Genomic DNA, 14,308 nt, shown 5'->3' on the forward strand with positions numbered 1-14,308 from the left:
CAACATGAATTCAAGTTAATAAACATTAATTAAGTATCTACAGGCAAGGTGCTCTGCTAAGTGCTCTGCATAAAATAAATCTACGTACGATAAAAAGGGGGAACGAGATATTTGCACCCACTTTTAAAAGGCAAGATAGCAAATGTCATACAGGAAGTAAGAAAAAATGCTACAAAAGGACAGAGAAAAAAAGAAGCCTTCAATCTATTAAAAAGCAAGGGTCTTTTTAGAGTTTTACAGGTGGAATATGTAACCTTTTGGATCCAGAAAAAAAGCTGGTTCATGTATCAACTATTAAATTCTTTGGTTGCTGAAAAGATATATCTTGAAAAATAACATAACTATATTTTTACTAGCTGGGATAAATACTGTAGTAATTGCTATATGAATCATGAAGTAATGCCTGCTCAATTTTCAGGGGCTATATTAAATTAATTATTTTTTAACATGATTTGCTTTACAACCAAATTTTATGTTTTCACTCGTTAATTTCTTTGAATCAAATATGTATTCACCATTAAACCATACATAATCTTATTTACTTACATCCTTAGCAGTTTGTAGCTTTAGAAGTTCTGAAACAAAGAACCTTACTTCTCCTGTTACAGGGCTCTCAAAACAATATTTTAATGGCATGTAAATGAATTCACATGGATAAAATGCTTTTCTGTACAAAAATGTGAATTGAGTCTTTTTTGTTATTTTCCGATTGATATCAGTATTTCCAGAAGAATAAAAATCATGACTACTAAGCTATGTGAATATCAGGATTACTTAAGTTATTCAATTAGACAATATTTTTCTTTCTTTTTGAAGGCAAATGTACACGATAGTAAACAGGGAGTGGCAGGGAGTTTGTTGCTACTGAGGACAGTAGTGAGAAATCGAGTGGACATACACAGAAATAACAGGAGCACTTTAGAATATGACTCATAATACTCTCGGCTCTGCGAATCAGACCATGTGCCAGAAGGGATGGCATGGTCTTCTTTTCAAAATTATCTTTTAAAAAAAATTGGAATTCAGACAAATTTACACAGAGTGCGACAATTAATGAACTCTAACAGTTCTACAAGCTCTCTGGTTGTATTAAATTTATACATTTTGGGAATTTGTCTAGATTCATACAAATGTAAACTTAAGCCTCTACTCACGGAACTTTCAACTGTGTCAGAAGCGTTATCTTCCACAAAATACATTCCACATTTACCTGCAGAAAAGAATTGGTATGAGTTTAAAAATGTATATGCACTATTACCTTATATGGTTAAAGGCATGCCTCTGGAGTCAGTTGGACTGAATTTGAATCCCAGAACCCAGAACGAGTTCCTAATACTCAATAAATATTTTTGAAGAGCATCCATGAGATCTTAGGCAAGTTGCTTAACCTCTTTGTACTTTAGCCTCATTATAAAAAGAAGAGGGAGGACTCTATTTCACAGGGTTACTGTGGGAATTAAATTAGAATATATGTAAAATGTTTATTAACAGTGTCTGCCACTTCATGCTAAAAGGTTTAGGCTATTAATTATTACTAGTATTCTTCTTAGGTTACTAGCATATTACTTTGCTTTATTTTGTCATACATTAACTGAAGTCAAGTTATCAACTAAATTTTCTAGCAAAAGAGGAACCCTTAATTATTTTGCTGACTTAAACACTCAATAGGGCAGAAAAGGCCTTACAAGATACTTCCCCAATTTTTCCTGCTTGATAGGCTGTTGTTAATGCATGTCCCTACGTCATGTATCCAAACAGTAGAAACATCCCTGGGGCTCTGCAGTGGGTGCTGGTCACCTTGAGCACTGGCACAGCTGGCTCGGAGAAAGGCACCATCTCCACCCTCGTGACCATGGGGCTCAGCCCTGGCAAGCTTGAAACTCTACCTGTCAGGCCTTCGGGGCTATAGCTTTAGCCAACTGCAGTGACTCTCAAATTTGAGGGTGCATCAGAATCTCTGCAGGGTTCATAAAAATGCAGATCGCTGGGCCCCACCCACAGAGTTTCAGATTCAGCAGGTCTGGGCTGGGGCCTGAGAACGCGTATTTCTTAGAAGTTCCTATGTGATGCCGATGCTCCTGATTTGGGGACCGTGCTTGGAGAACAACCGGCCCAGAGCGTACAAATTGGTTCTTTAAGGGAATAGAGACTAGAGTGATAAAACCTTATTCCTTCACGTCTCGAGGAAAAAATTTCTCACCAAATGTAACTATCCATGGATCGACAGCCTTGGCCTTTCTCTCAGAAGTACAATAGAGAATATAAATTATGAACAATCTCAAGGTGGATATATTTCATATGCATAGGGGTATCTGTTAAAACAGTAGGCTTATAAGTATACCAATAATTCTTTACTTTAAAAATAAAAATTGATATATAATAAAAGGAATGATTAAATATAAAAATGTATACTCATGAAGAAAGTCAATTTTATAAAAATTAAAATGCTGTTCATGTGCTTTTCAGAGAATAAGATTGTCATTTTTCACATTCATGAGTCATACACATTATATACAATGTTAAGGCAAAATAACCTATAAGAAAGAGGTTATCTGTTATAGAAAGTTCATCTCATTTAATGGTAGTGTGTCAAAACAATGCTTCAAATTATCTAAGAATAAAATAGGCAGGGTGAACATGTGTAAATATCTGCAAAATGTGACTTACCTAACAACAATTCACCAGCTGTCTCTCTAGATGGTGCGACGCTGATACATCTTCGATTCACTCTGTCAAAACATATTTAAAATTACTATGATTAAATGTTTTGACCGATTTCAGAGAGTAAAAGCTTTATTTTATCATAGAAGATTTCAGCAAAGCAGACTAGAGTTTCAAAAGCATAAAACATCTTGTTAAAATCCACATGAAAATATCTCATTTTTTGACATTATAATAGAGGAGAAAATAGCGGAAACTTTTAGAAAAGGTGAATAATCCCAACACTCTTATGCAGAATACAGGGATTCCGTTATTTAAAAGAGACTTCAATATTTTATATTTTCCAGTAAATAAGCAAACATTGGTTCATGGCTCTGATATTTCAAACACAGAAAAGAAGCTTAGCATTCTAGGAAAAAGGGGGGCTTCAGAGTCAGAAAAGTTCCTCTATTCTTTAGTCAAGTCAATTATCTTTTTTGAGTCTCACAGTTTTTTATCTATACAATGGGCATCATAACAACCTCGACCACAACAATAATGATAAGACTATCAATAGTTACCATACTGACCCACTGAATAGTGCTATGACTTATCTTCCTCATGTAACAGATGAGGAAACTGAGACAGAGAGAGGTTAAGATCAGATGGCTAGTAAGAGGAGGAACTAGGATTTGAACCTTTAATCAATACACTAGATTGCCTCTTGCGATGCCACCAGCAGCGCTATCTATTTCACAGAGCTGTTAGAAAAATCAACTACAAAAATATATGTATGCAACCAAGGGCCAGAGCATGATGACTGAAGTCCAATGAATCCTCCCTAACAAAAATGTCTGTTCTTTTTGGATTCTGGCCATTCAGCTTTGTCTTCTCTTTGAGCCATGTTTGGGATCTTTCCCCAAACCACGGCATTATCTAAAATAAATATTACATAAGCGCAACAATAGACTATTAAAGTCTAACACTTTCAACAAAACAGAAAATGTCTTACGGATTCAAATTTACCTTATAGACTCACTTGCAGCTTTGTCCTTTACAGTAGAAGAGAAAGAAGAATGAGTTTTGTCTTCAAATAGGTAAGAGAGTGGTGGTTTGACCACATCTGCTGAGGAAAAAAGGACATTATTATCTTTGTGTAATGCCCATAGTTAATCTGCTATATTTACATGTTGAGTCAAGAAGCCACTATCACCTTCTGATTTTTGTCTATCCCTAAGGAGATACTTATTTGGAATAGTTAAGTAACATCTCTGTAAGCGCCTTCTCTCTCGATTTGGCCCTTCTGTTGGATCCAACTGCCATGAAGTTGGATAGTAGATGGGGTCATACCAGACTGCTCTGCAAGTGAAAAGAAAAGATTTTAAGTGGTAACCTGAAGTATTTGTAGTTTGAAAAAAACATTATAGAAATTGAATAAATAAATCAAAATTTATCTATGCAATTGAAAAATCCCAACCAGTTATATAATTAGACTAGGCTATGCATACACATTGTACAAAAGAGTAACATTAAAAAAAAAAGTATCCCTCTGCTCTGGAGTCCCTGTGTCCCTGCCTCGAGGCAAGCGCTGCTACCAATTTCTTGTATCTATTAAATTTTAAAAAAGATATAGCATGACTACTATGTATGCTTTAGCAATATATTAGACTTAGTATGGTTAACTAAAGAAAAAAATCAATTTTCCAAATTAATTTTCTTCATTTCCCATTTTGCCTATTATCTAATATAACAAATAAAATGAGTTCACTTTTGTAGTAATCACATTTCTTAAAATGTTTTAAAGTAAATTAATATTTTAAATGAAAGGGAATAGTAGAACCATACTAAATACATTTTTAGAAATAGATAAGAGAAAAAAAAATTACCCTTAATCCCACTACCCCAAACATACCAAAATACTGGTAGTGTTTACTTTCTTTCAGTTTTTAAAATTGCAGTTAAAATTATGTATACACACTTCTATATCCTGCCTTTTTTCACTGAACACAGTATAGTCTTTATTATTACCATTTTAAATGGCTAATGTTATATTGAGTGGATGCATAATAATGTATTTAACTCTATTACTATTATTATATATTTAAGTTGTTTCCAATTCATTCACTAACAAATAATGCAGAGATGAAAACCTTTATGCTTATTGCTTTTCCATATTTTGAATATTTTCCTTAGGACAGAATCACTAAAACAGGATAACTGGAACTAGAAATAAAATGTTTGTAGGGTTCCTGACACATGTCAAAGTGTTCAATGCCACCAAACCTCTGACCAAGGGCTAAGATACATTTCTTCCTGCTGTGGAGATTAGCACCTAAAAAAAATTTTTTTTGTAACATAAAAGGTAAAATATGGTAACTAAAGGTTTTAAATCAGCTTCTAGCAATAGTCAATATTTTCCCATCTGTTTATTAATTCTATTTGTCTTATGTGAAGAGTATATTCACGTCTTTTGCTTATTCAAACTTTTGGGATCTTGATATTTTATTTTCAAATCTTTATGCATTTTTAAAACCATAAACATGTTAACTCTGTGAAATACTTGCTAAAAATAAACCTTGATGTTTTGTTGTGGTTATGCTTGTTAAATACACTGGAAAATGTGAAAGGTCAAAGCCATTCATTTCTTCTTTGTAGTTTCTTCAATTGTGTTTGATCTTAAGAAAGTTATCTGTCCATCACCATTGATAAATATCCTATTTTCTTCTACTTTGTAAACTTTTTGAGTTTTGTTCATTCATTCACCTGGAATTTGCTTTAGTGTATAATGATTAGTGTATAATGTTTAGTGCCTTAAAGTCATAATACTAATCATTTATCTTAATGAAATTCAGAGAATAATACTTTAATTTCCCTCTTTTCCTTATTTGTGATGCATCTTTTTAACTGTGTTATTAAAGTCTTAACTAGAAAAAGGTCTATTTCCCAACTATCCTGTTTCAGTGATTTCTCTATTCTTTTGCAAAGATCATATTTTAAAATGAAAGCCGAGGGCTTCCCTGGTGGCGCAGTGGTTGAGAATGTGCCTGCTAATGCAGGGGACGCGGGTTCGAGCCCTGGTCTGGGAGGATCCCACATGCCGTGGAGCAGCTGGGCCCGTGGGCCACAGCTGCTGAGCCTGCGCGTCTGGAGCCTGTGCTCCGCAGCGGGAGAGGCCGCGATGGTGAGAGGCCCGCGCACCGCGATGAAGAGTGGCCCCCGCTTGCCACAGCTGGAGAGAGCCCTCGCACAGAAACGAAGACCCAACGCAGCCAAAACTAAAATAAATAAATAAATAAATAAAATGAAAGCCGATATATAGATTTTTCTCTCTGGAAGAGTTAATGCCTCTCCCTCTCATTATTTTTTCTCTCCCTAAAAATTAAAAAAAAATATTCTCATAGGATTATTCTTCAAGATGAAATAAATCACAAATGAGTAAACAAAACATATTTAAACTAATGAGATAATGTAATGAATCTTTACTCTGGAGTGAAAATAACACCAATATATAAAAATTCATGCTCACCTGTCATGCGTCAGTTGTTGAATAAGCTCCTGCCAGTGTCTGCTGGCACTCAGATCCACTTTATACATTCCTCTGATGTGCTGGATCACCTTTTTTCTCTCAATTCCTTGGGAAAGAGACACTGCCTGGGTGATATCCGCAGCTATTTTAGATATATCCTTTGATTTTGAATCAAGACGCTGAAAGAGACTAAACAAACAAGATGCCCATAAGTTAAGCATACGTGGAACATTAAATGTATATCAAAACATGATATTTTAAAACTAACAGTATATGTGAAATCTAATGGGTTCCTAAAAAGACACAGCTTTTAGAACACATAAAATCCTACCTTTGCTGATTATTATTAACTGTTTTCTGCCAGTTGGCTTTATTCACATGTTCTTCAGTTTCATATTTCTTTTGTTCCTAAAAGATTTGGATCATAATATATTATATAAAACTTATTATTTATCATTTAACACTGGCACAGAGCCCAACAAACTAAATTTAAAACAAAGTTAACAAAGGAAAAAAATATTGTCCCCACGAGACCAAGATATTAAGATACATTAACCACTTAAATAATGCTATAACTCCCCTTTGTTTCCACACAATTTGGGTCAGAGAAGTTAGGGTGGAATAGTTAACTAGGGTTGCCAAACCCTATGGGTGTGCGTAGTTGCTTGCTTCCTTATCTTGCCTTTTCATTAAAGAACCCAGAACTTAAGGTTGATGATTCAACTTGCTTGTCACTATTAAAATCTTTCCTTCCCTGAAAGCTAGTGATAATGGATGAGCATGACCACAGAGAATAAAATGCTCCTTAAAACAGGCTAATTTGTTCTCTCATAGTAAAAAAGCAATATAAAGTAAAAAAGAGAAAAAAAAATCAAATTCATTATCAATGGTACTCTATAATAAAAAAAACACTTTCAATCACTCTTTAGTTATATTCAATGGGATATCCTAAGAAAATTGTTTCTTATGTTTTCACTGACTCACCTCTTTAATCACTTTAATAAGGTCTGATTTTGTCGATGCACTGGGGGGGATGCACTTTTGACCACATAACTTTAAAGCACTCATAAGCAGCTCTGCTGTGTCTCGTTCTTCTTCAGTCAATTCATCTTCGTGATTATGTATCAACTCTGACAAATACAAAACTAACTTGGCTCCATGCTTTAAAAAAAAAGTAACAATTTTTTTTAATTAAAAAAATTTTTAAAGTCATAAAGAATTTTTATTTCTTACATTTAAATTATTTAACAGTAAATTAAATTACATTGCTAGATTTATTTGGTTGGATCTGGTTTAAATAAATCAGCTAAAAAAGACATTTTGGAAACAACTGAAGAAATTGTCAAACGATTATGTGTTGGGTAATATGATGACATTAGGGTACATGTTAATTTTGTTAGGTATAATAATGTTGTTATGGTTACATAAAAAATGTCTTTTGAAAAATGTCATGATTACCATAATTTACTTTAAAATACTTCAGAAAAAAGAAATGATGTTAATATGATAAAAATTATTAACAATTGTTAGATCTATGTGATGGTCATATGGTATTCATACGGTATTCATACAGTATTCACTAGTCTCCATTTTTCTTAGTATGTTTGAAAATTTTCATTGTAAAAGGTAAAAAAAAAAAGAGAGGAAAAGAAAGGAAGAAAAGAAGGAAAGGAAGGAAGGAAGGAAGGAAGGAGAGGGAGGGAGGAAGAAAAGAGGAAGGAAGGAAAAGAAGGATGCATGATTATTCTTTCTCCTTTAATTTCTGCCTGCGAGAATAAACATTGGAGAAAATTCCAGAACAAAAATGTATCTTTGGATCTGTTTGTAAGCATTCACTATTCCCTAGGGAGAACAAAAGGTGAAAAACTCTAAACCAATAAGATGTCATCACTCAGGTCTGTGCATGTCCAGAGAAGGGTTAGTTTAGGCCAATCTTCTATGAACAGACCCTATAAAGAAAATTAGAGTGTTACTTAAGGTAATGACAATGGTCCTTCCCAGTGTAAACCTAAACCAAACTTTGATTCATGATTTTTTAAGTGGCCCTTTCATGCCATAGATATTACACCTGATGGTTATGTGTACACTATGTATATTTAGACATTAATTTTGCCAACAAGTGAAACATACATAATTTTACTTTTTTAAAAATTTACATTGATACAAATATCACTGCATTTGGCTTTATGATATTTTAAACTGTGAATAGTCAACAAATGGATTTGGAAACTATTACATTTTGGGTGATATTTAAATTAACACGCTGAATCGCATCATGTCATTTCGCAAAAGCATAAGATGAACATATGCAATGATGAAAATAGCAAAGCTCATTTTAATGCAACATTTTAAATTAGTCAGGAGACAGCTGCTACCTGACCAAAAGAGAAAAATGAACAGATGCTCTGCAAGTAAAAGGCCTGAAGAGTTGGCAAATAAAGAGAAATGGTAACTGACTAGAATATTTTCATATGTGTATCTTAAAGGCAATGTTCTTGATAGAACTCTAAAAATATTTCAGTTTAGTATTCAGTGACATTTTAAAATCATCTTGAAAAACTAGCAGAAATGTTTTTATTCATTCTGGATATCCAAAGAAACACATGATTTTTCTAGACACTGAAGTTGTTTCTAATATCTCATTTTAACATCCTCTGATCAATCATTTATTGGCTGCAGTTCCTGGGACTAGAAAAGGTGTTATTGGAGACACACACACACAGAGTCTTGTTTTCAGCTCTCAGAAAACTGATTTAAGGAATCGAATCTATTAAACACAAATCCTAAGAAAATAATAAAATGTTAAAATGTGTAAAAATAAAATTTTCAATGAAGTTTCAAGAAGGAAGAGTTCTGAGTGGACTAAATGAAGAAAGGAAGGAAGGCTTTGAAGGTGGTACCACGTGATGTGGGTACGTGCCTAAATGGACAGAACGGGCATATAAACAGACAAAGGGGAGGAGAGACGGAGTTGTGTGCTGAGTGGACACCATGAATAAAGCAGCTTGTCAGTAGGACTACAGGGATGTGAAGAGGTTATAAGAGAAAAGATGGGACTATCTTGAAAAAAGGAAGAGCCATAGACTAGAGAATTAACCAGACTCAAGTTGTAATAGTAGAAGAGAAGCTTGGGGCTTTAAAAACCATGCAGAATTAAAAAAAAAAAAAAATCAGGCAGATTACAAACGGAACACAGCTTGTAGGCAGCTGTAAAAAGGCATGAGAAGAGCTCTCTATATTGCTGCGGAACGATCGCTAGGATACACTGTTACTTGAAGAAAGTAGAGTGAGAAGGATATGTATGATTCACTATCTTTCTTTGTATTAAGAAGTGAGGGAGATAATATACACGTGTGTGTGTGTCACAGATTTGCTTATATGCCCAAAAGAAATTAAAAAACCAAGTAAGGATGGTTACCTTCAGGGAAAGGGAAAGAATGAGGGAAGGGTATAGAGATAAAAGCTAGAACCTCTTCGAATGTGCTATGTTTCACAATTTTGATTTTGGAACCAGGCAGACATTTTATGTAATTAAAAACAAAATTCAACAAATAAATACCCAGTGGAATCTCTAAAAACAGAAAGCAAATTGAAGGAAAAAAAAAAAGAACCTAACTAGTTACTTGATGCCAAGTTGGTGGCATAACCAAATAGAGATAATTATTTTAAATGCTTTTACAATACACTATTTTCGTGGTACACCCATAATGGTATCCTAAGGACAGAAGAACCACCAAGAAATCTTAAACTGCATTCAGTAGGTTTGTTATAAGTGATAATGTTGTCATCTTATTTTGAAAATGTTTTATAGATAGATAAAGCAAATAAGTAATTATGGTAATGTCATCAGGAATTTAGCTTATCAACATTAATAAAAAGAAATATAAACTCCAAGAAAATCATGAATTCATGATCTATTTTTCTTCCTAAAAAAATACACAATTCTTAGCTTTGTTCACTAAAAAGGCTGAGAAGAAATGACAAACCAATAGAAATAAACGTACCTAGTCCCTAGCTTTATAGTCTCTAAATACTATTATCTCATTAAAAGGAAATAGGGGCTTCTTGGGGGAAGAGTTTGGTTCCAGGCCCAGGGAAGGAAATGTACAAGATGAGCCCGGGACATTCTTCTGCTCCAGAATGGAAGGAAGTTAATCATATTAACTTGTTAAAAATTAAAAAGGCCATGTTAAAAGGATAAAACAACTTGAATCTACAGAGGTGTTAATCTGAACATCAAACAGAAAAATAACTGCAAAGGTGTGAAACTACTTATGAAATTTATAAAAAAAAATACCTGAGTTCATGACGAGACCTCAAAAATAAAAACAAATACAAAAATTAAAGGTTGCCAGGGCACCAACTTATTATTCTAAAAACAAACGGAGGAAAGAAGCAAGCATTTACCTTGCGCCTTTCCTATACAGACTATATTTCAGGGTAGCCAAATAGCTGACAAGGGAATATTCTTCCCAATAGAAGAATCAGAGCTAATAGATGCTGGTGGAATGAGAAACATAGAGAAATCACTATTTTGCAGCTCCTAATCAAAAAATGGATCCTGGCAGCTGTATCATCGATGGCTGCTAAAACTATTAGGTTAAAGACTGAGGATGAACTTCATAACGGATGAATCACGCTGCCACCATCTCAAAGAGCAGAGCAACCAGACATTCTCTGCCTCCTGCCATGATGTAACGGAAAACGGAAAGCACTCCTACTAAAGTATTCTTTTAAAACACCAAGCACGAAGGCAAATATGAAATCAAGAACTGAAATCTAGTCAAGCCTCTAGATCTAGAGCCACAAGGATGCAATCAGCCAAATCCAGAATGTGGGAAATTCTACAGAACAAATGACCCAGTGTCACCAACAAATACATGACATTAAAAAAAAAAAGGTTTGGGGAGGATAACTGCCAGGATTAAAAAGATGTAGCACACATCAAACAAATGCAGTATAAGGGCCTTGTTTGGGTCCAGAATCAAGAGAACTATTTAAAAAAATATAAGAAAATTAGGAAAATTTAAACACTGGGTATTAGATGATAGTAAGGAATTATTGTTACAATCACAGAGAGTGATAAGTTAAAACAAAGTCCTATCAGTCAGAGATACATACTGAAGTATTTACAGGTAAAACGATTTGATATCTGACATTTGTTTCAAAATACTACAAAGAAAAATTAAAGCTGCGTAATGTCATGCGGGGTTCTTTTTCTGATTTCTCCCAACTTTTAGGTATGCTTGAATGTTGCCATAATAAACCTTAAAAAAATTACCAGATAAGAGTTTTTGGTCTTGAGGTGGAGAGGAGGTTATTCTAGTGATTCAAGCATAAGGGGTGAAAATGTAAACTAGGATGGGTGGGCAGACTATAGAGAAAGGCAGGACTAGACAAATAACTGGCCTTGGTAATAAAATGGATTCAAAAGAGAGAAGAAAGTCAACCGTAGTTCCAATGTTTCAAGCCGAAAGCAGTAAGGAAACCACCAACAGAAATGGAGCAGTAGAGAAGGGAGGCTGGTGGGAGAGGCATGGGAACATCAGGGCTGGATTCAGAGAGACGGCAGCTTTGCTAAGTATAAAGCAATGAAAGAACATCTCTTTGAATTCTCCACAGAAGGAAACTATGGGCTAGTTATGCTTCTGCCTTGGGAAAGGAAAGACAATGCCCTTAGTGCACCTGAGAGAGTCTTAATACTGGAAAGAGCACCTAAAAGTATCACTTCAAATCTATAACCTTCTGGTTCTTAGTATGATAAATCTGAGTTTCCCAGGGATATAAAAGGGATACCCGTCCTTTCTTAAATATCATCTAATACTTTATTTATAGGGGTATAATTTGCATTCAATAAAGCATATAGACATTAAATGTTCATTTCTACGAGTTCTGACAACTGCATACGCCCATGTAACCACTACCCAAACTAAGATGCAGCACATTTTTATCACCCCAGGCAGTTTCCTTATGCCCCTTTCCAAGCAACTCCCCTTCTCACTGCCCCTCTCCTCACAGAGACAACTACTGCTTGAATTTTATGATCATATCTTAATTTTGCCTGTTCTTGGGCTTCATATGAATAGAATCACAGAATGTCTACTCTTTTGTGCTTGGCTGTCCCTTTCACTGACACAATGATTTTGAGCTTCAACCATATTGGTGGGTGTATCAGTAGTCTGTTCCTTTTTATTGCTTGTATAGTAGTCTACTGTATAAATATATCACAACTTAGTTACACATTCTCCCAGTGACAGACACTTGGGTTATTTCCGGTTTCTGGCTATTAGTAAAAAGGCTGCCATGGATATTCTTCTACTAGTCTTTTTATGGACATATGTTGTAATTTCTCTTAGGTAAATACCTAAAAATGGAATTTTAGGGTCACAGGTTAAGGGTATGTTTAATTTTATAAGAAACTGCTGAACAGCTGTCTAGAATGGTTGTACCATTCAAATTCTCCATCTATCACTAGTTAAGTGATAGAATTTATAGACTTTAAAATTCTTTAAGTATTTTGATTTTATCATTCCAGATGATCAACAAATATTTTTTATTTTAACTTACTGTAAATATTTTTGAAATATGTTATATGTACTGTTGTTCGAGCTATTCACTATAGATGTTTCATGGATAATATATTGCTTAAAAAAGTCTCCAAACAGTTCTTAAAGAAAACACTTCAAGATTTAGTAACAAACTACAAAGGGTCTTATAAGAACTCAGATACAGAACTTCTTAAACCATGGAAAAAAATGGGGAATAAACAGAGAGGTCAAATTGACTCTGGTAAAGAGCATCTGAAGAAAGACCTCAGAAAATATTTATTTGGTAAGAAAACTAATTTATGGTGTTTGGCATGAAAATACAGTTTAATTTCAGTTCTTGTTTTGCACAGTTTTATATTTGACCAATAGTTTTTACTTACGAAGTACTGGGGTACTTACTTGCAGGGATGGGCTAAGACAGTCTCGTAGTATTTCCTGGTGATTTGGTTCACGAACTATTTCAAAAATTTGCTTTCTCTCTTGTGAAGGGTGGGCTGGTGACAAAATATGCACGAGCAGTCTCCCAAGCTGCATTCGGAAGGTTTCCTTACAAGACCATAAGATTTTAGCCCACTGCTGTCTGGAACCACTGGCTTTACTTGAACCCTTAAATCAAAACAGGAATGAATTAGGATCAAACTTCTTAAGCAATAATATCCTAACCTCAACACAGTCCTAAAAATCACAGAACATGTTTTACTCTAGAATTTTTAAACAGTTGAAATTAGAAAGACATGTACACCCATACAAATGGGGTTTAAAAGAGATGGATATACACCAGTGTTTACAGCAGCATTGTTCAAAATAGCCAAAAGGCAGAAACAATCCAAGTACCCACTGACAGATGAATGGGTAAACAAAACGTGGTATATACACAGAATGGAATACTGTTCAGCCTTAAAAAGGGAGTTCTGATACATGCTTCAGTATGAATGAACTTAAAGACATTTTACTAAAATGAATCATGAAATAAGCCACATACAAAAAGGACAAATATTATATTAAATATTGTATGATAACTTATATGAGGTATCTAGAAAGTCAAAGTCGAGGTATCTAGAAAGTCAAAGTCATAGAGACAAAGTAGAACAGCGGTTTATCGGGGCTGGGGGAGAGGCTAATGGGGAGTTACTATTTCATGGGCACAGAGTTTCAGTTTGGGACAATGGAGAAAGCTCTGGGGATGGATAGTGGTAATGGTTGCACAACAGTGTGAATGGACTTAAGGTCACTGATATGTACACTTAAATAGCAAAATTTATGTTATGTATATTTTACCACAATTTTAAAAAGGAGAGACAAAGAAGCTAAAGTCCGAAGCCGCTTAAAAAAATTACCTAGGGCTTGGAAATCTTAAAAGGGAAAAAAAAAAAGAACCATCAAAGAACAGTGGTAGATAAGCCTACATTGATTTTGCAATATAAAAGAGAAAGGATTCATAATAAAGACTTGAATTAGTACTAAAACACTGAGTATAATTGTCACAAATTAAGAACTACATGTAAATTGACCATCAATATCCCCTAACAAATAACCAAATAAGTTGTTTTGATTGTGGTCCCACTAAGGTTAACCCAATCCTGATCAAATATCC

The 14,308-nt window shown here is 34.4% G+C and overlaps 1 protein-coding gene across 4 annotated transcripts in view; it reads right to left on the reverse strand.

Annotated features, from left to right (window-relative positions):
- Positions 1–14,308, reverse strand: part of LYST (lysosomal trafficking regulator) — a 195,228-nt gene that overhangs the window by 55,396 nt on the left and 125,524 nt on the right. For 3 of the 4 annotated variants that reach the window (XM_057530732.1, XM_057530731.1, XM_057530729.1), the window contains 8 exons: positions 13,114–13,320; positions 7,151–7,327; positions 6,498–6,574; positions 6,167–6,355; positions 3,854–3,999; positions 3,667–3,766; positions 2,668–2,729; positions 1,155–1,210 (listed from right to left, as the gene is read on the reverse strand). In XM_057530732.1, the coding sequence (XP_057386715.1) occupies positions 1,155–1,210; positions 2,668–2,729; positions 3,667–3,766; positions 3,854–3,999; positions 6,167–6,355; positions 6,498–6,574; positions 7,151–7,327; positions 13,114–13,320 (1,014 nt within the window). The remainder of the gene's footprint in view (positions 1–1,154; positions 1,211–2,667; positions 2,730–3,666; positions 3,767–3,853; positions 4,000–6,166; positions 6,356–6,497; positions 6,575–7,150; positions 7,328–13,113; positions 13,321–14,308) is intronic. The other variant, XM_057530730.1, reaches the window with a different exon arrangement.

The sequence above is a fragment of the Balaenoptera acutorostrata genome, chromosome 16 (assembly GCF_949987535.1).
Source record: "Balaenoptera acutorostrata chromosome 16, mBalAcu1.1, whole genome shotgun sequence".
NCBI classification, from domain to species: domain Eukaryota; kingdom Metazoa; phylum Chordata; class Mammalia; order Artiodactyla; family Balaenopteridae; genus Balaenoptera; species Balaenoptera acutorostrata.